Source organism: Ischnura elegans, chromosome 1 (assembly GCF_921293095.1).
Source record: "Ischnura elegans chromosome 1, ioIscEleg1.1, whole genome shotgun sequence".
Taxonomy (NCBI): Eukaryota; Metazoa; Arthropoda; class Insecta; order Odonata; family Coenagrionidae; genus Ischnura; species Ischnura elegans.
The window spans coordinates 90,717,574-90,744,017 of record NC_060246.1 but is presented as its reverse complement, the minus strand read 5'-3'; the positions used below and the strand labels follow the sequence as shown (position 1 = coordinate 90,744,017).

Below are 26,444 nucleotides of genomic sequence, written 5' to 3'. Positions count from 1 at the left end.
AAATAGTCTAACTGGCCATAGGATCAATAATGAAGTAATATTTTAACGTCAACGGTAACTTTTTGCCGCATAGAGGTCTTCATATTCTCAAACGTTTCAAGAATCGCGCCGTCGGCGCCGTGTTGTTTGAAGAAATAATTGAATAACTACGGAGACAGTGCGAAATTTTGTAAGGACGGATTTGTATGAATAGGTTGCTCAATTTCCCATCCAATATACTTGTGTCACGTTCATTAATCATCTTAGATTATCATATGTTTCACTCATTTGCTCATTTCTTAGATGGATCTCGCCTAAGTATTTGATCTCTCTCATTCGTGAAAACGAAAAATGATTTCAACATCATTCGATCTCTACCATCCGTCAGTGTTTCGAATACCAGACACCATCCTTTTATGTTTGTACTCGCTATGTGCATAACGTAGAAAATACATAAACAGAAAGCTCAAGAAAAATGCAGGCTAGTGAAGAAGAAAATGACTGGATTCTGGCGAAGAAAGGGATTAAATTACTGCTCAATAATAAGATTGAAGAAGCGGAGGACCTCTTTTCTTCCCACCAAGATAATATTCAGATGGCTGCAGGATATTGTTTTGTGACTTTTATGGTGAGTATGTGGCGAGCCGTGTTTTAAGTAACGCTTGCTGTGCCCTGAATTGGCCTTATTTTATTTTCAGAATGCGTTAATGAGTTTTGAGGAGGAGAAACTTCAAGTATCCTTGCAGGCCCTGAGAGACATGGAGAAAAGATGTGCTAATGATATTGGTTGGCTGAAAGTTATGAGGAACAAAGTATTTGGAAGCAGTAATTCGGTATCAGTCATTTTACTCGGCTATGATATTCTCCTATTTTGTACGCCGAAGATTACTGTTGGTCAGGAATCCATTTAATGTATTTCCCTCTTCATAGAACCGGAATGCGGCGGAACATCTTGAACAGCAGATCATTCTGGCCGATTCGCAAGTGTGTGTGGCTCTGCTTACGTTTCTTCAGCAAGATCTGTCAGGATATGTGAAGGGAGGTTGGGTGTTACGAAAGGCGTGGAAAGTGTACCAACACACTTATTCCCAAATACTGCAACTTTATCGAACAACTTGCAACAGCACCGAAGACGTGCCTGGTTTGTTTTTGTTTTACTGTCTTGACTATGACTTAAAGATCTTTAGATGCGGTTGGGAAATGTTCTTTGCCGTGAATGATTTATTGTACTGTACCCAAATTCGATATTTATGATTAACATTTTTTTTCGCCAGGGTCCCAGTTTCCGTCCTGGAAAGTTATCTTAAAACGGCCTAGTAACCCTAATTTACTCAGTCCTTCCGACTGGTCTGTCCCGTCCAATGGATGTTCTTCAGCAGCTTCCCCAACCACCCCGACCAGCCCGATGTCCGGAGGAATGAATGGTTTACGCAGTCCATTGTCGATTTTTGCATCTTTTGGGTTTCAAGCACAGCCTTCAAATGAGTATGGCATAGTTTTATCTCTTTATGTTATGTAATGTCTGACTTTAAATGTCTTCAGTAGATTGATACACTGATGTTTATGTTCTATTATTGCAAGCAAAATAATATTCTGAAAGTTTTGTGGACACAGCAACTGTCTTAAGTGCCAAAGAAAAGTATCTCATAAGTAGAGTTGTGGAATAATTGAGTGAGAGTAATTGAGTTACTAGTTATGATCAAATTTACTTTTTATTTGTTAATGTTTCATTTAAAAATAACTACTACTTATTGGATGAAATTTCCACGTGGGTTTCTGAAAGTAATCATTACTTTTTGGCACATACCCCGTCAGGGTAGGTAGTTCGAAAAGATCTTGTTGTGAAAAAATGCATCCCCACATTCATAACTTTGCCAAATTATGATTAGCCCTGCGGTCGCCATCCAAACAGTAAGAGGTGATGAGAAACTGGAGATGAAATCATAGTAGTTCCATTATTGCATGGGGCGATTTTTACCATTTTTGACTCCGCCCTCCCACTAGGAAAGAAAATGTATTGTTTAAATAGTAGTCAAAACTCTTCTGATTGTGGTGCAGGGGTCTTATGTGCATTTTCAAAAATTTTGATTTATTTTTTATTTTATTTATTTTGATTTATTATTTTAGTCACTACTTATTTAAAATTATGACAAGGAACTTATTAAATTTTTTTAAATTAATGGTAACTAATCCTAGGTAAATTTTTCGGTAATTTTTTTCAAAATTGCTTCAAGTGGGAGGGAGAATATTGCAATATACTCCAGTATATCCAGTGGCGTAGCAAGGATTTTCAAATGTGGGGGGTTTACCCGGACATTTCTGAGCCCTTCCAGGGTGTATAGAAAACACATCTGCGCAAAGGGCACAGGGTCCTCTCCCGGAAATTTTTGGGCTTTTTTAATGCAGAAAACATGATTTTTAGGACTGGAAAACAGTAATTTTGAACAAGTATTTATATTAAAATGAAATAAAGGAACAGCTTTTAAAGGCTCGAGGGGGGTTTGTAACCCAGAAACCACCCCCCCTCCCCCCAGTGGCTATGCCACTGAGTATATCCAATAGTTCCATCTATTCTAGTGATTGTCTATTTCAGTAGTTCAAGTCAGATATACATCTATTTTGTTAGCATAATCAGATAGTTAAATTCATCATTCATTATTGGCGGAAATTATGAAATGTATCTACAAAAGTATTGGTATCGAAAAATAGAATTTCAGAAGATAGATACTCCTGCAGGGTTATTCCACTAATCGTATGGCCGGGCCATAAGTCGAAATCGACCATAACTACGGCCTCGAGACATACGTATGGCTTCGAGCGATTCTACTCTGAGCGAAAGGCCATAAGTCGGGCGGTAGCTATGGCCTAAAGGCCGTAATATTATGGCCTGCCTAGGAGGCGGTCATAACACGGGCCATACGAAATAACATTGATCGCCTAAGGTGTTATAAAAGAAACTTACAAAGTGTCATCGATTACATAGCGATTGTTTCAAGAAATATATGAATATTGTGGGTGAGCACATACGGATTCAACGGGCATTGGCTAGATATATTTAAAAAAGACGTCGATTTCATAAGGAGGATACGGGATACGTGTAGGTAATCCGTTCGCATACGATGATGATATTTTCATTAACTATTTCCGTGCGTCAAAAGTTGTTACTTAATTTTTAAGTAGATATAGCGGATGAAATAAAAGTTCGCATGTAGTTAAAAAGTTAGGAATACTTTTAACGGATGCTCTGTTAAAGTGAACGGAGGAACGGGCCCGTTCCTCTTCCCGGAGCCGGCTTTTATTTGCTTTCTGTGCTACATTTGCTAGCAGATTTCTTACTTGTTTCGAAAAGCTGTAGGTAGTTTGAAATATCCGCTATTAAATGTTTTATATTTTAAGATTCTCGTAGCATTACGGTTCATGAGGGAGGATATCTAAGAAACATAGGGCAAGAAATTTTTTTTGGCAGTAAGGCAATCTTCAGTAAGTCGATGCGTAAAGGACAAATGTCGTCCACAAATCAAGGAAAGAATGATAGTCTCATATTGATGTTTTAACTTTATACAGCTACCGAAACATAAGCCTCTGATAATAAAATTAATGAAACTTAAAGTTTCAATTTCATCTTTAGATTTCGTGCATTGGCTGGATTTATAAGGCTTTTGGGGGCAAATGATTGCAGCCATGAGATAATAGTTACACCATTGGAAGGAGAGGAAGGGGGTTAGAACTACAATAGGATGTCATGTTCTAACTCTATCCATTACATGCACAATTCACGAATATTACAATACTGCACGGTACAAATTTCTTCTGCTTCTTCTCGCCCGTGATTTGCGTTCTTCACTTGTTTTAAAGATCTTCAGCGTCTGCCTCTAGATTAGTGTTTAAAGAAAATCCAAATTTATCCTTTAATAAGAGTCCATTTCGGTTAAGGAACATTGTATAATTAATTTTTTATTCACGTTGGAACAAACTTCCTTCTCAAAAAAATGACTAGTGTATAAAAAAGTGAACCAAACTTATAGTACCAATTATAATTCTCATACTCGCCTGCAGAAAGGGCGTTAAGACTTTTGGCCAGGCCATACGATATGGCCCCTCGAGAGTGGAATCGGTTTAGGCCGTAATTTCGGGTCAGACCATAAGAAACTTACGGCCGGCCATACGTATGGCCCCGTTTAGTAGAATAGCCCTGCTGGTGTCCTCAGTAAATTTGTCATGGGTAGTCATCACTATGAAAAAAATTTTGGGGAATAGGAAGGGGCTAAAGTTATGTGTCTGCAGTGGAAGGGCCGCTGCACTCTGTGTGGCATACTTACGAGTGGAATACATACCCATTGGGTGGCCAATCGAGCTCAAATTTTCCAATTCGATAGATCATGGCTATAAATTATGTCAAAGCGAGACAACACACCTCTCGTAAAAGTTTGAGAAATAAGCTATTAAAAATTGAAGTTACTATATATAACCTGTATAGAATGATAAGTCTTCCATGACAGTGTGGCGTTACGTTTTTAAATCTTCCAGATTCTGAACGTAAGCCCCAGACACAGGGAACTCCGATCATCTGTCACTAGCTGGTTGAGGGAAAGACTATTCAAACAACAATAATCAGCACTCAAAGAAACAATTGTCACAAAATTACGAGTCATTTTCAATCAATATCTATTAGTAGTAGAAATATTCAAAATCAGAATTATTACAGGAAACAATGATAATAGGTAACTATTGATCTCAAAGGAAACATTACCAAAGATTAAGTACAAGCTGTATGATTTCGCAGAAATCACCCATCTCAGCTGAGCAATCTATCCACCGCGAGTGCTGAAGCAAAAAGAGACCTGGGCGACCTCCCGAATCGTGTCAGGGTGGAGGGGAGGGAATTTTCAAAGGAGTGGAGGGGTAATAAGGCGATGTTCAAGTTAGCTGCATCAGTGTAAATCTGCCGGTAGGCGACCCTGTTGACTGGCACCACTGCAAAATGTCCGTCATCCAAGCCGGGTTTGGGGGAGAACCGCGTACTGCTGGGTTTTCTCTCCTCTATCTCCTGGGTTGGAGACATAACCAAGTGGTGTGATAGCTGGTAGAGGCAAGTCATTGGAATTCAAGGAGGGGAAAGGCATAGTGGGATGAGGTGTTGGAGGGAGAGAGAATTGTGATAGGACAAGTGGAGTACTTCTCACTCCAAACTGCATTCTTATGCCTCAGCACCCACTTCTCCTTGATTGCCAAGGAGTAGGTATTCCTCCGCCGTACTATCTATATAAGTCATGATCTAGGTGGGCTGGCATCGAAGGGCTGCGTCGAAGGGCATCGTTCGAAGGACAGAGTTCGGAGACTGGAGTTATGAGCCTTTGAGTTGAAGGGCCTTGCGAAAAACCTTAGCGTGAAAAGTCCTTAGCAGGAGAAGTTCTGCGGATTAGTTCGGAGGAATTCCTGAAGGGGTACCAGAAATTTTGAGGGGGGCACACTAAAAAATGCCACAACAGCGATAGCCCAGTGGTTACGGTGGTGGACTTCGGAAGTAGTGATGGTATGTTTGATCCTCGCTTGCGGAACTTTTTTTTAATTTTTTTTCAGGGATTTTTTTGATTAAAATTTTAAAGATTGTTTTCTTATCTTCTTTATCTCATTGGCAATTTTTTTTAAATATTTGTAAGTGCTGAAAAGGGAGGGAAATGGAGCAAGGGCAATAAAATAACTTCATGGGGATGGGGATATATAAAGAATGTGGAAGGCCAGTGCACTACCTAACCACTCCAGTTAATTCTTTATTTGCAAGTTTCAGGATGGCAGTCATCATGGAGACAGGCAAGAAAGAGTGTAGTAATGCACTGGCACTTTCACATCCTAATCTCGGTTACGAATTTTAGAGCATTTGGAAATTCAAACCCTGCACTATTCGTTAAGAGTAGTCTAATGCCGAATCTGGGTTTCTATCCACCCTTCATCCTATGTACCTAATCCCAAGTTGATCCATTCCTGATTCAAATATTAAAAAAATAGCGTTAAAAATATTTGTCATTGCAGTAATAAAGATAAGAAAATAATCTTTAAAAATTTAAAATATAAAATCGTTCAAAAAAGTGCAAGGGGAGATGATCGAACTCGCCATCATTACTTCCATAGTTGGCTGCCATTACCACCGGGCTATGATGATTCAAATCATTTTATTTCCGCCATATTAGGGAAGTCTTCATTCAGTACAGCTTATACATTTTAACCTCATTTTTTACGATATTTAATTGCTTTTTCCTCAAAATTTTACAAGACGTGCATCATCTCGCTTTGGCATATTGAATTTGTAGCCATGATCTACCGATCGGAAAATTTGAGCTTGATTGGCCTCCTGACGTTTGTGTATTCCCCTTGTTAGTGCTTCCAAGTTTTCAAAGGAACTGGTGGGTTGCATTCTCTCTAAGATTGGTTATGCATTTTATGAGTTCACTATGAAGCAGTTTTTGTGTTCTGGACATCGTGTCATTAGTTCAAGTAGTTAAAATTGGTCTGACAGGTTCTGGTGCAATCCTAGAGCTTGGTACCCAAGGTGGGTGCTCTGCTGCTCTGTGTGGGGCATACTTCATATTTTTTGGCCATTTCATCATTTTCATAAGTGAACTAGATCTGTTCATTCATTTTTTTAATCCATATTAGAAAATAGTTTCCTTTAATTTAAATTCTCATTAATCTCTGTGTCGGTTTTGCCACCGTGAATGTGGCATGACCTTACCAGGGGGGTAGAAGTGACTGCTATAAACCTTACTTGCTTACAGGGATAAATACACTAAGTACAGAGGGATACATATTTTGCTGGCTCTAAATAGGCTATGAGTAAAGTTTTGACCAAGTATTATTTGAGGAAATTCATTAAGCACCTTATTAAACAATATTATAACCCAAATATAGGTAACTTATTATATTTATTTAACCAAAGACTTACGTGATACTCTTCAAATCAGAATAAGCTTCAAAATAACCAAAATACCATTTTTATACTTCAATTAGGTTCAGAGATATAATAAATAATGTTTTTGGAAAATTGAATTTAGAGTAAATTTCATTTAAAAAAAGGTAAGTTTTGTACAAATATTGATCAAAATTTGAGATCATCAGAGACTATTATTTGATTAAATGGAATGCAATTAAGGGCATTATAGAAGACTTACAAAATTATTTAATTCATATACATATATAAGTAATATCAATTATAGTGCTCACCTAGTCAAATTGCCAAATTTTAAAGATCTTTCATAATATTTTAAATTCATCTTTATTACTCAGGTTTATTGGCCAGATTCATTTCTAAAACTTTTCTCTTTTTTAATTCTACCTTACTTTTACTATACTTTACTTACTTTTACTTTAATATTTACATTTTTCTTGCAGTATTCCGCCCACTGTAGTATCCCGTCTCATGGCAGCTGTTAGCTTTGGATATGGTATTTTTCAATTGTGTATCTCTTTGCTGCCACCATCTCTGCTGCGATTGATCCATTTTTTGGGTTTTGAGGGAGACCGTCAAGTTGGGATATCTGCCCTCATGTTTGCTCGTCAAGGGCAGGATATGAGAGCTCCTCTTGCCACGTGAGTTGATGTACTCTTGTAATCTTGTTAGTTTAGTGAATATTGAAGGAAACATATACATTTGTTGGTATTATTGCAGTTTGTATTTCTTCTCTGGTAACATATCTTATGGGTAGTTAATTGTATTTTGTACATATGTAGTTCATAATTTGGTATTGATGTTGAAGCTTCAGAGTGCAATACTACATTAATAAAGTAGAAATCTCTAAGCTGATGGGTAGTTATAACAGTTTAGCTGGTGCCTTAATGGTTTTAATGTAGAGCTTTTATACATGCTCAGCCATTCGTTACTTTTGTAAGGTGTACACTCAGATGGAGAAATGCGTTCCAATGCTTAATCTGTATGCTCATTTCTGGCTGTTTATGTTTTATTTTTAAATTTACTTTTTAAAAAATTTGTATTGTTTGTAAATGATATGTTTTTGATATTCATTTCTCTAGTTCTTCTCACAATGAAAAACTGTGCACTTTTTTATTGTTATGGTAAGCCCTAAGCATTCGTCAGGCAGAGCCACCTGAGGTGTGCATCATGGGTGTTCTCACTTCCTTATGTCAATAGTTTTACTACAACTCAGGGTGAGAGTTAGCTGATAAAAGATTTCAGGATGCCCCATCAGATATCCTAAGTAAATTCCTCTCAGGTCATAATCGTCATGTTGGTTGATGCTATGTTAGATACTTTTTTGATATCCTCGGAGCTTAGGTAAGATGCTGTTGTTCAGTCGGTCCAGTTATTTGATGGTACTCAATCATACTGGTCGTCGCTGATTGACTGTCTCAACCAATTAGTGCTGCCTCTTTTATGATAGGGTTCCAAATCTTAATATGGCAAGATCTTGGTCCGTGTTGATGTTGTTAGGGTGGAGGCAGGTCTCAGTTGCCTCCTTGGTGACCTAGTTCTGATATCCCATGGAGCGTACCAGTCCTGCAGTGCCCTTCTGGAGTTGGTTTGTCTTGCTTGAATTTCCCTTGTTTACCAAAGAATAACAACCCACAGTAAAGGAAACCTATTTTTCTGCTTATAGTGGTGGCACAAATTTTGTTAGAATAGTTTTCTCCAATATTACAATTACCATAATTTGAATTTTTTGAGGAGAACATATGCAACAAATAATTAAGAGTTAGGATAAATTCTTTAACCTGTTGGAGATTTGCTAGTCATAGATATTTGGAGGAGACAGAACCTTTATGGTTATTGTGAAATGTTTCTTTTAAGTCACTGAAAGGTCAGTGCTTTGTTGAATATGAAAGAATTTATAGTATGTTATGTACTTAAATCTAATTAAATTTCATGGCTGCAATACATTTAATTTTATTTTAAACAAATATGTTGCATTACGGCTATTGGAGAGATTCATGTGTATTTCTTCTTTGGTGTTTACCATTTGAGCATAAAATTTCTTTTCATAGGCCTGTATCTTTTTCTATTGAGGTATGCATAGCCCTGGCTTGAGATGTTTTATAATTAAGTTATTTCATTCTTCCAAGCCCTGCAAGAAATTTGCCATTAAAGTGAATAGGTATCAAAGGAAATATGAACCAAGTGTAACAATAAACCTGCTCGTAACAGATGGGGAATAAAATCATGGAATAGTGTGAATTTTGATAGTAAATATATATGTACAACGTATTTCTATATCAAAGTTTGTTTTTGCTGTAGTCCAAGAATACATAACTGATATCAAGTCAAATGATATTTTTGAATCACATAGTTCTTTAAAAAGCCTTTCAAATTTTTTTTTATTAGGTGCTTGCCTTAGTTTAATTGTGCATGTGGAAAAATTTGGCCTTGAATTTGATAAAAACTGTTTTAGAAATTGGTGTTTCATGAAAATACTTATGTGATATTCTTTATTTTGAGGCGTTTGTATTATTAAATTGCATATTTATTTTTACTTTATTTCCAGTTATGCTTGCATGTATCTATTGTCTCTGGAAGAAGTGGCAATTTTTAATAAGTTCATTGAAATAATTTCATTGCACACTCTTGTTTAGGATATGCTTCAGCCTGATCATGATGATATGATCATGATGAAATGATCAGTAAACATTTTTTCTTTATGAGTCTAATATGCGAAACCTAAAAATACTTGAGGAAATTGCTCTGCTATGAATGAAAATATAATAATTGAATTGTATGAATGTAGACATAGTATTTACAACATGCATATCAATGGTTATTGGCAACTGCCTTAGTTTACTGTTGAGCTAAGGAAAGGATGCAGCAAAAAATAGAAGAACTTGCATTTGGTTATTATATTCATCATCATGTTGCAGTACATATGATTTAACTTCACGTCCTTATTAAAGGTGTAGGAAGTCTGAAATCTTTGGTTTTATTAGAACCTTTCAAGATCAAATTTTTCGAGGGTGGTTCTATTCAAGTACATAGTTTTCTTTTTTGCAATATTCACCAATTTGCTACAAACTGTAAACCTATTCAAATTCATTTGTCACAGTATCTATATTTTAGGTCCGATTGTTTTGTAATGTGAAGGATTGGCAAATTTTAATTTTGTTGCTCTCATTCAGCCCTTTTGTGATAGTATGAAAAAAGAAAGCATTTGGTAATTCTAAATTACAATAATTTCAAGTATATAGCATACTAATTTCCCCCACTTTTTTATGTTCTTTTTTTAACAGTCTACAAGTTAAAAGTTAATTCTTTTAATATTTTAAAATTGATGCATATAGTTAACAATATCTTCAAGGACTTGAAAATAGTTGCACTTAACGTTAATATATATGTATTTAACTCTCCGAGGATGGAAAGTTTGCACCAACTTGCAAGGATGGGTCACCAGTAAAAGTTTCATAGAGTTAAAAGTCGAATCATTTCTTAGAATTTTGATAATGTCTTGCTAGGTACACTTTGGATGTCCAAATGTCCTGCGTGGAACCTATCTCAAACATAGTACATATTTCATTAGGAGAGAAATAAAAACTTGCCCTCCATCTTGTATTTGGTTAGCTCTGAGGTCTAAATTAATATTATGAGATAATTCATTGAAGCAGTTTGTTATTTTGGTATTGACAAATACCCAGAACCTAATCTCCAACTATATCCGATTTACTGAAGATAAACCGAATAAATAAGCTGGTAGGGGTGCAGGGTAAATTTCCTCATTAGCTTTTACAGAATGCTCCTCAATCATAAAAAACGCTTAGTCATTGGCTGGGAATACAAAGTTAATCGTCTTCATGTCCATTTGCCTTAGAGATACTTTTGAATTTAACTGCTGCAATACTTTTATAACTAAGAAGTGATCTCTAAACGTTATGATCAAATCTCTCTCTTGGTTTTATGTCATCTTGGTACTGATGTTTTAGTCAATCGCACTGGATGGACTCTGGCTCTATAAGCTGGGGGAAATAGCCAAGAGACTGCTCAGCTCTAATAAGAGCAATAATTTACCTCCTTTGATCAGTGGCGCAGCGAGGGGGGGGTTTTGGGGGTTAAACCCCCCCCAGAGCTCAGAGAAATTTTGAAGTTCAATCCATTTTACTTAATTGGATCAGTAATACTTATAGAATAGTGTTAGGATTAATCAAATATCCCTCAGAGCTGTAAAACTTGCGATTTTGAACCATTAATCTTAAAATTTTTCTGAAGGAGGGCCCACACAACTTCTGCTTACCCTGACAGGTATGCAATACCTCCATACACCTATGTATTGGTTGCTCCTAAAACCCCCCTAACCTTAATTTTTAGCTGCTCCCCTGCCTTTGATTTCCCTAGGGGTAATTTATCACTACTATGAATGAGCTACTCTCACTACTGCGGATACATAGGGACATGCTTTATAATTTGATTAGGGAAAAATTCTCTAAAAAGGACTCCACAGTGGTTATCCTCATTTACTGGTGCAGAAAAAGGACCGGGCATCTGGCAGTAAACTCATTCTGGGAGTGAAGCAAGTACACATTCTTGTCATTATGGAGTCAGCTCTTTGAATTGATAATTTCATACGAAAGGATATAATGAATATGCCTCTGCCTAATGAAAGTTTTAGTTGAACTCAAAGAAATGAGAAAATTTTCTACAATTCAGGCAGTCATCACAACAGGAGAAAGTTCTTTATCAAAGAATTAAAATGAAGGAAATCAGCTTCAAAAAAAACTATTTTTAAATTTATATAGGTGGAATTCAGTTTCTGAAAATAAATATGTCTGTTCTTGCATGGAAGAAAATACAGAAAAGCTTGACATCTGTTTTGAAAGAAGCTATGAATTATAATGACCCATTGCTGATCATCAGGGTTTTATCATAGCAATTTAATAATCAGCCTTAACGTAGCATGAATTTTTTCCATACTTATATACTGTGATTAGAAATACACTGACAAAAGTAAAAAGAATTGAATTTTTTTTAAATTGATTAAATTTAATTTTGAGCATGAAATTTGGGTCAGAATACCTCAACCCATCCTTCTCATTTTGAGTACTAATGATGCAACTTCTCTGGTATTCTGTAGTTACTTCTACCGAAGTATGTACTGTTTTTCATCTATAATAACTGCTGACAGGCTTTGCATGAAAATGGTTCAACAAACTCACAAATTTGATCAATAACTCAGGAGGAAATATTGAATTGGTAATCACAACGAAGGACATTCCAAATTCTGTTCTTTGCCAGTGTCATTCTCTCTCTGACTCCATTTTTGCATCTTCCTGAGAAAAGAGATTAAGAGACCTCTTCTTCCTGAACGGGCTAGTATTAATCTATTCATCCATATTATATTTTACTGAAATGCTTACATTCGTGAAAACAGATATAAGCTGAGAGCTCATGTGATTTTTGGGCATTGTCTTGAATATTAGGAGGCATAAAGCCATTAACAAATCATTTATTCTTGTTTTATTAAATCTTCTGAGCCACCTGTTTATTAGATTATAAATAGCTATGAAAAGTTACTTTTTATAATCATAAAAATTCCCACTTCAAACAGAGTGATATTGAGCTTAATGCATATTTATGTACATAGAGCACATGCATTTTTTCCCCTTTCCTATTGCAATGTTTGAAGGCTATCGTGAAAATATCATCCTTCATTTTCAACATGCTGAGGAAGACTTCATCATTACCATTCTGATATGTCCTCAACTGGCCATGGCACTTCTGATTATCTCAAGGTAAGGAGTAGTAAGAGTCCTGCTTAATAATTATTATTTTTTTCACAATTAATTAAAATTTTACTATTATACTTTTAAAATGGGCTGGCTCAGCATTTTACTCAAAATTAATATTGCTGCTACAAGTTGTGTATAAATAAAATAATGTTTTATACTCTAAAAGGTTATGAATACTGGCTGTGCACTCCCACATAGCTATAAAATGCATGATATACGTACTAGCCTGTATTTTTTTACATTTTTAATCAGTAATGTATTATGATGCTTTCGTGGCATGGCTAAGAATGCACTTTGGTGAATCAAATTAATCCATCTCAGAGCTCTTTAACATAATTATTATGAGGAGTTTGTGGTTCATAGTTCATTCAAGTTTTTTTTCATGGTGTGTGGTGCTTCAAAAGTGCTGGTTGGGGCAGTTTAGGACATGGATTTATGTATAATTGATGAATGAAAGTTAATTCCAGTATAAGATTTCTATTAATGTTACTGAGTGTGAGGTTGATGCTTTTTATTTCTCCATGTTGAGAAATGTACTTCTTTCTTTCCAAAACAATATCATAGCCATGAGGTAAAATAGCGAAGAGTTAGCTTCACGAGCATTTCATTTGGAAGGCAAATAGAGCTGCTGCAGAATTAAGATTTGTGTAGATGAAAATACACATGGTGGTAAACCTCTTTTTTTATTTGCTGTTTTGCATTCCATTAGTTTAGAAAATATTTTGTTTCGATTTTAAATTACCTTTCTTTTAAAAATAATTTTCCCTCTGTATGAGTACTCTGGTATGGTTAAGGACCTACTTATGAAGTTGGTTTGTTCTAATGGAATCTTTATATTATCTTGATTATAGAAGCAAACATCCAGTGTCTGTCAAGTCTGTGCTTATAGTTTATGGCAGCAGAAGCAAAAAACAGTCCCTTAAATTCTTGAGAAGAATAATTAAAATTAAAGAGTTGTTCTACATAATGGAGTTGTTTCTGTAGTTCATGTGTAGTTTGTTGTATTGCTACAGTTTTTAACTAACTTCAATGTTACTGTTCATCCTCCTTAGATAATAATCTGTATTCAGTAAGCCCGAAGATTTCTTTGTCATATTTTAGCCTTTCAACTTGTGTGAGTTTGACTGATTGATGATTAGTGATTAGTTATTCTTTGGGTCCTTGAAAAATAGTATATTGACTCTTTTAATAGTGTAGTACATCCCAATGCTGTTGTATGAATGGCAATGATCTTCACAGTACAATTTACCATGGGGAAAAATTTCCCTGGGCTGGTAATCGAACTGCACACCTTCAGCTTTCTGAGCCAATGAGTAGATCATTGAACTATGCAACTAGTCACCTTGATTCCCTTGTCAATTTTTTAAAATGGAGTTTCATGGTGCTCATTGTAAGTGTTAGGGAAAGTGGTTAAAAATCTCAGTCACAGTATATTAGTGATGAAAACCATTTCATAAGGTCATATGCAAAGCATTTTAAAAATAGAGGTTAAATTACCTGACCTATCACAATTGAAACTTATGCACTACTTGTGTGCAGATGGCCTTGGTGGTAGTTGGGGTAATCCCTGCCTTCTAATTCGAAGGTTGCAGGTAAAAATCTCCCTTAGGTTTCATTATCCCATTCATGGCAATGGCACCTGTGGGTTTCTTTTGTTGACATCTAGATCCTTGAGTTGAAAGTTCCAATGAGACTTTTTTTAGGAGGGTTTCAAGTGGAATTAAACAATACTGATGTACATGGGTGTAGCATTACTCTCCAAAAATGTTCCTTGACAGGCATGCTCCTTCATAAGTTACCTACTATCCATTCAATTGATAGTTTTGTCTAGTTGGAAATTTTATTTACTTCACTGCCCATTCAATTAGATGTGGGAAGATTTTTTAATGTAAAGGTGAGTATAGACTTGCTGAAATCTTTCATTTAATCTATAGCGTGAATGGTATCTTTTTTTTCTTTTGAGGAGGAACAGCTCCACGTAGAATTTACTTGACCTAGTTTGCAGCGTTTCAAGGGTTTATTAGTTATATAACTTGGTGCTGCAGTTGATGAATGCTGCAGGGGCATCAGTACTTTTCATCATTTATAGATAATTTTCACCATTTGCAGGTGTTTGTAATTTGAGTTACTATGTAAAGGTTGACAGAACAATATGCTGCTGTAAATTGTCAATTAAATAATGAGTTATGTGGATAAAGGTGGATATGGTTGGACTCAAACTATGCATAGCAAACATGCTAGAATTGATTTTTACTCCTTCATATTACTCCGCCAATTGCATTTGCAGAGGGAGACAATATTGCTTAGTTTATTGCAAATAGCCTGATTAAATAATTTTTTATCAGTATCTTTTCATGCCAAATTTCATTTCAGTGGCTCAAAGTTAAAAGCCCAGACTTTCATTCAAACATGTTGGAGGTCAATTTTATTTTTAATCCTGGTGTAGAATGATATTTCTACTATTTTGTGTCAGACATAACCTAATTATTTCCATGATTGTGTATTTTGGTTCACTTTATGCATAAAATATTTCAACTCAATAACCCTCAATTGCACTTAATAATAAGAAGTTTTGTGTCACTGTTATTTATAATAAGTATTAATGTACAATTATAATACATTTTATAGTTTGGCCCTCCTGTGGTACCACACAATAGTCCGCCCATTTTTTGCCTTAGATGGCTCGAATGTTAGAGCTGGTGTTGAAGCTGCTCAGAAGTTGATAGAAGAGTCTCAGGAGGAGTATGGGAGTTCTGCTCTTTTCCTTTTTTTCAAAGGACGTGTCGAGCGGTTAAAGGTAAGCTGTAATAAAAAGCTCTGAGACAATTGAGCTCATGTACCTTGGGTAGGTACTGAATCGTAGTTTTTCTATCCAGTTGTTGTAATAGATTAGAAATTCTGCTGGTAATTGGTCTCTCTCATATTCGTTCATTTGCTACAAATTTCAATTTTTTTTAAAGGTATTACTGTAGGAATAGTGGAGAAAGTGCCTCTCTTTATCTAATCTCCCAATAAAGTTTTGAGTTCCCAGCACTTAAGGATATGGTTTTTAATTATAATAATATTTTATTCACGTGCAAGGAGCACTGTTGCAAATACAAATTGTAAAAATAAAAATACAATAAGAAGAAACTTTACATTCATATATAGCTAGGATATATTTTATTCTTTATATCATTGGTCTAATTTAGGATATAGGAAAATATAAATTTATCGCAATAACAATTAAAACCATCTCACTAAATATGTATAAGGTGTAAAATATGGAAAAGAGCTATGTGTAAGTCGTTTCGCCGACGGTAAAGTGGGTTCGGGGGAAACAAGCAGGGAACAAGTCCAAATTCTCACACAAAGCAACTTCCTTTATTCAGTCCCAAGCCATACACACTGTTTCGCTGCACAACCCCAACTGTTTCTCCTAGCGGCCGCCAGCCCCACGCCCCTGGGGCCACCGAGAGAGATCATTTCTCAAGGGACTCTCTCGATGACAGCAGGAACGTGCTTAATGGCTGGGTCTCAAAGGAAGTCCGTTCGAGGCGACCCTCGTCGTCTCGCAGCTTATAATAATCTAAATGAAACCGCTCTTACATATGGAAAATATAAATCAGCGAAGGTACTCTAAAGCCTTGTAATACTACTATGTACAACAATTCAGATTTTATAGAACAACTGACTAACATCTTTTAAATAAGTCTTTGTTCACCAAATTTGAAAGGTTATTATGCAAGAATTTTAAAATCAAACTTATCGTAATATTATTTGCAGGCACACATTGCAGGATAAGTATAAATTAATATATTAAAAGTATTTACCTGTGTACTATGTAAATTTTATAATGAAACAGTTATTCACTTTTGAGAATAACCTCAAGGTTAAATTTATATTTCCGTATTTTGAGGAACTTGCTTTGAATGTCTTCCAATTTTTTTTATGCTTTGGTTGTAATAAGGCGAACAGATGAAAGAGTTCCAGTATTGATCGAACCATAGACATATGAAGTAGCCTTAGGCAGAAAATACCTTTGAAATCTATATGTATCTTACATGTAATACCCAACATGTTGGCCTTAACTATGAGGTCTGTCCAGAAAGTAGCAATCTGTTTGAAATAAAAAGTAAACAATGTGCTAATAACAAATGTTACTGTATTAGTTTTGAAGGTAAACTCTCAGGCTATTTTTCTCCCATGTATTAAGGCATTTATCATAATGTTGCACAAGCTTTTCAATATGCTCTCTGTAGAAATCTGCCACCTGCAAGTTCAACCACTGGTTTACACCAACAGGCAGTTCAGTATCAGTGTCAAATCATTGCGTAGCGGGCCACGTCTTCATTGCTATGAGCAGGTGCTAGTAGCTTTGTGCCAAATCCATACTGTAAGGCAAGTGGTTAAAAAATTCCCATCCAAAACTATCCAAGAGCTCTTGGTACCATTGGCCCTGTGTTGACAAGTGTTGCGTGGAAAAACAAAACTTTCTTGCCGAGTTTTCCCCGACGCTTGTTTTGTATTGTGCGTCTTAATTTTCTGAGTCATTATTCCTTGACCGTTCACGTCACAAATGTGGTGATTAAACTTAATTTGTTTTTTTGATTTTTCGCCAATAAAAACCTTATTGGAATTTGCACTTCACAACTGGCGGGATTTTCAATTGCAACTCTCATTTTAACACTATGCTGTACACAAAGTACGATAGGCACAATGTGCTAGCCACCACAGCTGGTTAGGTATGGAGTTTAGAAACACTTTGGCCCCAAGATAGCGGTGCTTGTCCCCCACACTACTGCGCCATGGGAAAATGTCTGTCACTTTTTTAACGGCCCTCATACAATGATATCAATATGAGAAGTCCAGCATACTCCTGATTATCCGGGTTAATGATGGGGAGAGGCGGCACTAATAATCGGGAAACACGAATAATCCAAACTTTCACTTAAATTTCATCTAATTTTCATAATTCATTTAAATCAGACAATTTAATATTATTTTTGCACATTGTCTGTAATTTTAGGATGCTCTCCGGAATCATTCACAGCTGTAATTCACCGACCGCGATCTTTTTGGCCGCGATAACGTGATTGTACTCGTATTCCTACTGCTCAGTGTAATGCCTGGTTTCTGAAAACCAACGCACCCGTGTCTGTGAGATAGCGGATTCTGAAAATTGGTTTGCACGAATGCATCAAAACCACTGTGCAACGTTGGAAACTGCAACGTCAGACACCACGCTGCGTAGTCACGTCTCGTGCAAGTTGCCCGGTATGCAACTGCTGCGGGATGCAGTTCCGTGATCACTGAAAGCAATCGCGCACGCTGATCATGTTCAGATAACATGAACACAGCTTCTGTGAAGTTAATGGGCCTCATCGTGCAGCAGTAATTATGTATAGGAAACCAGGACTTTTGGCAATTTGTCTACGCAGGCCTGGCTATGACTCATGCTATCGCTACCTCCACTTCCCTCGCTGCCTTCACTTCTACTATTCCCTTCTCTCCAGTTTGACCTTAACTAGTCACCGTGTAAACATATTGCGACGAAATCCCTGGTTCCCTTGGGCCATATTCAATCGCATCCGAGTCCACGGCAACAATTGTTCATTTGTTGTATGAAATATGCATTTAATGATCTTAGATAACATTTTTCTTTCTTCTAAAATTACCGTATAAGCACGTGGCGCACCTTTTTTCCCAGAAATTGCAGCCGAAAATAAGGGTGCGCCTCTTACACAAACTTCTTATCTTCCCCCCCTCCCCTTCGCCGGTCGCAAGTCCAAGGGGAACTGACAAGTCCTTGTGAGTGGCCTTGGTTTTCAGCGTGAGTCAGTCATCTGAAACACTAGGTCAAAAACAAGCTGATCGTCGTCTGCAAAGCGTCCTCTGCGTCGTGAGCAATGAGTCGTCTCCAATCAGACGTCCGAGTAAACTTGAAACATTCCTTGTCAGCAAGTAAATAAAATGATTCCATTTTAAAAAGTGAATTCTAATGGAAATAATAGGCCCAGTGTAGCCATGCATTAAAATTCTAATATCCTACTGCTTTTGGGTCCGATTTTATTTTTTAAATAAAGATTGCGGAAAACATTGAAGGAGTGTGAACTCATGCACGGATAATCCGCACCTGGATAATCGGGAGTCTGCTGTAATCATAATTTATAGTCAAATATAATTCTCAAATATGACATGATATAAACTCCTTCTGGAGCATCCCAGGTCAATGTAAAATCATATAAAATAGAATCCTTATTTTTATAATACTTATGACACTTTCCTATGTTAAGTTACATGCGATTCTTATTACACCATTGATTAAGACTCATAATAAAATGCTGCAGTACCTTAATCATAACAGCAATCTGTAGGGCAGAACTGTTTTAAGTCCTCAGCATACATGAGCTGCTTGAAGCAGAATCAATGTCATCAATGCGCATAAGAAAAAGAAAGAAAAAAATTTCAGTGTTGCATAAGTGGAGGACTTAAAATTCTGCCAAAGTTGCCATATCTTAGTTTATTTGTTAATTGAACAGAGGTTAAAGTATGAAAGTCCATTTTCTTATCTTCAGTTTGTCATGGAAATAGGAATCATTTACATATGCGGTATGTTTGGAAACTGAATAATCTTTTCTCAGTGGATATAAATTTTTTGATATCATTCAGTTGTAAGGTGGGTTGATATCATTGGTTTTATGTGGCTTCAAATTGGAAATTACCCAAGAAAATACCTGTGAAGGGGATTGTATTTGTAACCTCTTAAACCCCTGGCTTGACATAATCACCTTCAGAAACACATAATGCCATCTAACATTGCCCCTGCATTGTTAGGGATTCATATTTTTTATTATTTTATGTGTTCAAATGATTTAATCATGAGAGATTGCAATTTTGAAATAATTGAAACTTTCATGCTGGAACCTGCTTCTACTGTGTGTAACAGAACTGGCTAACAATAATCATTATCTAATCCATACTTCTTTGTCTAAAAATGGAATGGTTCCATGTTGAATATCATTAATTTTTCAAAGCTCTGCATAGAACAAATGACTTTGTATTCAGTCATGCATACATGTGCAAAGTTATATACGCCATAAATTTTTTTGTGCTCTCTTAAAAATATTTGTTTACTGTTTTTATTCTTATGCTCTGACTGATGGATTTGTTTATTTAAAAATGATTTAGAAGTCTTGATTGCAATTTTTTCTTCCTTAACTCAAACTTGTGTCTTGTTTTATTGCAGTCCAATGTTAGTGGTGCTTTAGAAGCATATGAAGCAGCAGTGCAAGCTTCTGCTCAGCGAGAAGTCCAGCTTTTATGTCTCCATGAAGTTGGCTGGTGTCACTTGATTCATTTAAGCTGGCAGCCTGCCCATGCATCTTTCCTTAGGCTGAGACAAGAGTCTAGATGGTCCAAAAGCTTTTATGCCTATCTTGCCTCAAGTGAGTATCTTGTATTTTGAAATATATATACTCCACTGCCTGTCCTCTCTGACCTTTCTTCTCAGTCACGTGTGTCATGCTTCTACATTATATATTTATAAGTATTTGTTATAATGGATTTTTAATATTTCTCCATTTATATATTTCTTCGTTTATCAAAGAAACTATCCCATATACATTTCATTAGTTGGACTTGCCAGGATACCAGTTTTACGTCACAATGTAAAGTGAATCTCTTTTAAATTGCCTTAAGCAATTAACATCTGGAAGACTTTTATCTATAAAACCATCAAGTTAATAACTTTGAACTTTGAAGTGGAACCTTGTCGTCTTTAGACCGAAAGGTGAAATCTACTGTGGTTCAAGTGTAAATACTTTCCAAAAGGAAATGTTCAATACCTTCTGCATACAAAAGAGAGAATCAAAAACTAATTGCCTATAACTCGCTTAGTAATAGGGTGGTTTCCTATAATTTTTTATTGCCTAAATCGAAAGATTATTACTCCTGGAGTACGTATTTCACACTTTGAGATTTTTAAATGACAATACAGTAGAACCTCGGTTATACGACCCTAAGTTATACGATGACCTCACTTATACCCCGATTTTTTTTGGTCCGGTGTATAACCGTTAAAAATCCTTGCGTACCATAATTTTGGCTTCTAAGGTCATCCAAAAAAGATTATCATATTTGAAGTATGGACGTAAGTCGATGGTGATTCAACACAATGGTAAAAACAGCATGCGTGGTCTCATTCCGTGGGCTAATCCCACATCCGTGGGACGAATTGAGCCAGGGGAAAGTTGCTTACACAGCGCGCCGATCAAAACTGACCCAAGGTGTATCTCAGTGGGTTTAAATGAAACATAGTTGGACCTTAAATAGCTACTAGCTTGAATCTGGCTGGTGGCAAGCGTTTATTTTTTAACTGAACGAGAGTTAGTGTGAATGCCCTCGGAGAATAACTCGCGTCGTCAGTCGTAATATAATCATTAAAGTCAAATTCAAAACACAAAAGATAAGTCAGTTCCTTTTGACTCAGAAATGACTTATAACCATTACATCGAAGTACAAAAAGTGTCCGGTGTTGTTATCAGAAATGGGACTTTAAATTATTCCGTGAAGACAAATCACGTGGCTTGTTAGTCGAAGTTCCCGGCGCTGAATTCGTGGAATAATGCCGGCAGAGAATCTATCCCGGTAGATTCAATCTACTGTCGCTAAAATTTGATGGGAAAACGCGGTTATTTCAAATGCTCACTTAAAAGAAGTGATCTAAGCACATAAGATCTGAACAAGTTGATGATTATGTTAAATCAGGATAATTTTCTTTTATCGTTGGAAATTTAAATGTGTAAATGTTTGGGTATGTACAGTTAAATATAACATTGTGCTATGCAAAGCATTATTAATAATCGAGTTAATGTGTTCTGTGCATCAAGTTTTGGTATCTTATGGCCTTTGATAAAATATGATGTGTATGCTGAAATATATAAATTGTTATAAATAGTTGTCTTTTATCGTTAATATTTTTTGATCCTCTCTTGCCTTACAGTATGTGCTGGTGCTTCTGGAAATTTAGATGAAGCATTAACTTTAGCTCATGAAGTTCCAAACCTGGCCACGCAACAGCGTAACACTCAATTAGAAACTTTCATTTTGAGGAGGGTCCAGAGGTTTCCCAATCCAAAAAATTCTGAGGAGTCCGAGAATGAAGAAATGGTACCTCTAGACCGGCATCAGTGCACCCTATTAGCTTTTGAGTTGCTTTTCCTATGGAATGCCCTCCCTTCATGCAGCCCTGATGGACTAAATTACATCCTTCAAGGTGAGTGTCATTTTAAAAAGCTGTTATATTTCAGTTAGCTCTTTTAAGAATTTTATTTCTGTTGTACATATATGTTATAATGTATGGTTCTCATTTTAAAAAAGTCAAAACTGTGGGAAGCAATGGATTATTTTATTTTCTCAAGAACCCATAATTAATAACAGTATTGGCATTAAATGACTGGATAAATCTGTTGATATGTTTTTGGCTAATATCAGGTTAGCCTATGTTGTTACATGCATAGCTTCTATCTTTGTGTTAGCAACTATCAGTCATATTTATTTTTTAGTTTGCCAAATTATTATGTATCATTTTTCTCTCTTGTTGTGCAGCTTATGAAAACCACCCTTGTGTGTGAGTATTATTCTATTTTAATTGAGGATTTGCTGTTTTGGTTTGTGTAGAATGTGATGAAAGCAGTGGAGAACCTATGCAGGGACTCAGTCAGCTGCTGAAAGGCGCTACCTGGTGTTGTCAGAGGAGGCCCGAAGAAGCTGCTGTGTGTTTCCGAACTTGCTTGGTTCAGAGGGGTGCACTGCCTGGGAGAAGTAACAGAAATGAAGAAGATGAGGAGGAGAATAGTGTGGAGGAGTCTCAAGAAGATAGACACATTTCAGCATTTGCCTTGTATGAGTTAGGAACTTTACTCAGCAAGCAATCAGAGGTAAGGGAAAATGTTGATGTACTCTCACTTAGATTGGAATTGTCATTTGGGGAACTTTCTTATGCTTATTTTTTTAGTCACTCTTGCCGTGGTAAACTCGGCTATTAATAAGAATTATAAAAAAGTGCAATCTCTCACAAATATGTCTGGGGAGGTAAAAATTCAATGTGAAAATTACATTAAAGTCCTTTGCATCATCCGCAGCATTCATCAGCTCATCTAAACTCATTTCATGTTCCTAAGACAGTGATCTGGACCCATGCTGTAATATGGCACGAATTGGAGATTGACAGCCAAGATTTTTTCTTTAATAAATTATAAGTGAAAAAGAAAATTAATGGCCTTATGATTAGTTGATTTTGTGAGCATTATAGTCTGAACTTGAATACTGTGACACAGTGGCAGTCATATTGACCAGTAAGCACTAAGTATTTGGCTCAGACAAGTCGTCATTTGCTGGGCATACATTTCCATTTTTTTTTTTAAGGTCATACGATTTCTTGAATCAGCCTACCATTTCTCTCTATTAACTCTCATTAAGTCATTTAACTAGAAGGTTGGTTTGGATACCTTACCCTAGGCTTAGCCATTGGCTTTTGATTTTCACATATTTATGGTTTTGAGGCCAATTCCTTTCCCTGGGCCACCTCTCACTTGTGGGTTTTGTTTGGGATTTGAACTCAGGACCCTTCAATCAACTGCCAAAAACTCCACCATCTGGGCTTCCACTCTCTCCTTCTTGATATTAATGCAGGAGAATGGCACTAAGAGCAATTACAAGCATGTTTAAATCATTGTGAGTTCAGTTCAAGTGAGATTAGTAAGAATTTGGTAATAAAAATTCCTACCAATTAAAATGAGTAATAATTGTTGATCTTTATGTACCAGTTGTTATTTGTTTGCATTTTCCACCTGAAATACCAGCACTGATAGCTTTGTGAGGGAGAAGGCGATTTTGTGGCATAGCTATCATTTTAATGCTATGAGCTATGTATGCATACCTCTATGGCTCATTAACCTGAAAATATTTTAGTTCAAGAGACATCTCTGCTGGATGCATCTGTTCTACCTTGTTACCTCCTCAAGAGCCTGTAGATCTTAATAATTTTATTCATACAAAGCCTAGTGTGAAAAATTCTTCATAATTTGAAAAATAATTGTCTCTATTTGTGGAGCGTATATATAAATGATGTATGTACTTGTCATTTTCTGTTTATTTAGTTATCTACTGTGATTCAAAATTTCAAAATAAGTATTTCAATTTATTGAAAGCAAAGTACCGTATTCCTCCGAATATAGTCCCCCTCTGAATATAGTCCCCCCCCTAATTTTGAAGCTTAAGTTTTGGGAAAAATAAAAAAAAAGGGTTTGAATAGTCCCCCTCTTCACTTTTATCACGGGAATTTTTGGAAAAAAAGGGGGGACTATATTTAGACATATACGGTACTTGTGGTAAAGTGCATTTTTCTTTTTATAACTTGGCATGTGTCATTTGTGTTGCATGTATCTCATTGTCATAGAGTGCATATTTCTCTCTGTAGTCAGGGGTAGTCTGGGATGATTGAGGGCCCTCGGCTAAGCAAAATGCGGCCCTCCTTACCGAGGGATTTGGAGGTCATCCTCCATAAAATTTCAGGAAATTGCAATCCAGAAATGTATTTTGATGCTATTCTGCCTCTTAAAAACTATATAAAAGTAAATGCGATGGTGGTTGGCGTAACATGGTGAAACTCCTTCATGATGCACAAAGGTTAAGAAAACACTTAGCTGTTTCACAAAATAAAATATATTGCGACCGGTTTCGATACAGCGTATCATCATAAAAGTAAAAAAATAGCAATTTCTAAAGAAAAAATGCAGCGAAAAGTGAGAATTTCTCTACTGATATTGTGTAATAATGTATTATTATGTTCTATTATTTATTTAGTGATTTTGTTCCTTCAAACTGCGTTGAAATCTCAAAAACCTCTAAAAATAACCTTTTTGAATAACCCTACAAAAAAGCTTCAGATTCTCTTTTTTCTGACAAATTTGTTTTATTTACTTTTCATATGATCTTTTTACTCTTAGTATGGTATAAATAAAGCTACTATTGAAAACGTGCATTTTTCGAATTGCAAAAAAAATTGTTCAAGTAATCTGAGTCTTTATTTGTTAAACCTTTCATTTACACTTCACGTTATACACAAATGCTGTGGGGGCCTCCTAAGCACAGGGCCCTAAGCAACCGCCTGCCTGGCCAGACTGCCCCTGTCTGTAGTAATGATGATTTATCATGCTATTACATATTAATACTTACCTACTAATCATTTATGTAAATTCTGTATATTTCACAGACGCTGGAGGAAGGTAAATGCCTGCTGCTGCAAGCTCAGAACAATTATAGTGGCTATGATTTTGAAAACCGTCTGAATGTACGCATACATGCTGCCTTAAGAAATATTGGGTAAAATGGTTTTAGTTTAGAGGAAATGGTAATTACTCTGTTAGTTTATTTTATTTTACTTCCATTATTCTAGTATTAGGCTCTTTCACTTATTTTTAAATCCAAAAAAATTAAGCCTAATTTGCACAGTTTGTGTTTGCCTTAAATAACTCAATCTAATAAAAATTGGTGCTCCAATTGAAATATAAAAATTTAGGTAGAGTGGAGAGATGTTCATGCCAAGAAGTTTTGGTAGCTGGATTTACAGTACAAAGTTTTTGAGAGCACTTTCACTCCTGTAATTTATATATATCTTATAATGTAAATATGTTGCTGTTTTGATGGTACTTTAATGTAAATGTCCTATAATTAATCCAGTTTTATAAATGAAAAAAGATGCCTGGAATAGTATTAAACTTTGTATCATTGCATCATTTATTTGGTGATCCTGATGATGCAAGTTTTTTCCTACTTTTTGCCATCTTAGTTTTCTAGCTGATAATAATTAAATGGTGTTCAGTGTGCGCTTTTATTTTTCATTATGAATTTGCTTTATTCCCATTAATGTTAAATATTTATAAGTGTGGTGGATCTTTGTTTTAATCTTTCTTTTCTGTATGCATGTTTCCCAGACAGCACTCATCATCGACATTGATTTTATCTGTATTCCATGACAAATCCATGACGAAATTATCTTGGATCCATATGGTATCCATTTGGAAATACCATGGAAAGTGATGGCAAAAATCTTTTAAAAAAGCCATGTATGCATTTGTATTCCATATGGAATACTCATGTAAAATTGGTAAGTATTCCATGCTAAATTTCCATGTGGCATTCCTACGAAAAATTAAGATAGAATCTATGAGAGCAGACCTTGGGACAATTTGTTTGTCAATAACAATCAATATTTCTCATAATATCAACATTATGGAGCGTACAATGCCTCCTCCTAATCAATCACTTTGTGCATGCATCCACACGCATTACAGAAGAATAGTAATGACATAATAAGACTGTTAATATCATTTTATTCGCATCCAATACTGAATTTCTTTCACCATTCTAAGTAAGCATGTTACCAGTCTCATAAATAGGTTAATTTACACTGAGTACTAACTGAAAAATCCATCATGGGAAGGTGGAAAATAAACATAATGATTGCTCAAACAGAGAAATTTAATGATATATTCATCACAAAACCACATGCATTACACTAAAACAGGGAACAGCCTTCATACCTTTGAGTTATATCACAAAGTACTCTTATCAAGTCCATTCAATCTGTATCATATCATCCGAGAGGGGTTTAAATTACTGTGTATGTCTGAATATAGTCCCCCGTTTTTTCCAAAAATGCCCGTGGTAAAAGTAAAGGGGGCACTATATTCAAAAGCGTTTAAAAA

At 35.9% G+C, this 26,444-nt stretch overlaps 1 protein-coding gene across 1 annotated transcript; it reads left to right on the top strand.

Annotated features, from left to right (window-relative positions):
* The first annotated feature begins 165 nt into the window (after positions 1 to 165).
* Positions 166 to 25,785, top strand: LOC124165701 (tetratricopeptide repeat protein 39C-like). The gene is made up of 10 exons (XM_046543190.1): positions 166 to 607; positions 678 to 812; positions 910 to 1,120; positions 1,254 to 1,464; positions 7,366 to 7,563; positions 15,322 to 15,490; positions 19,922 to 20,120; positions 21,677 to 21,949; positions 22,354 to 22,613; positions 24,950 to 25,785. The coding sequence occupies exons 1-10, from the start codon at positions 455 to 457 to the stop codon at positions 25,061 to 25,063; spliced, it is 1,923 nt and encodes a 640-aa protein (XP_046399146.1). The 5' UTR covers positions 166 to 454; the 3' UTR covers positions 25,064 to 25,785.
* Positions 25,786 to 26,444: the final 659 nt, after the last annotated feature.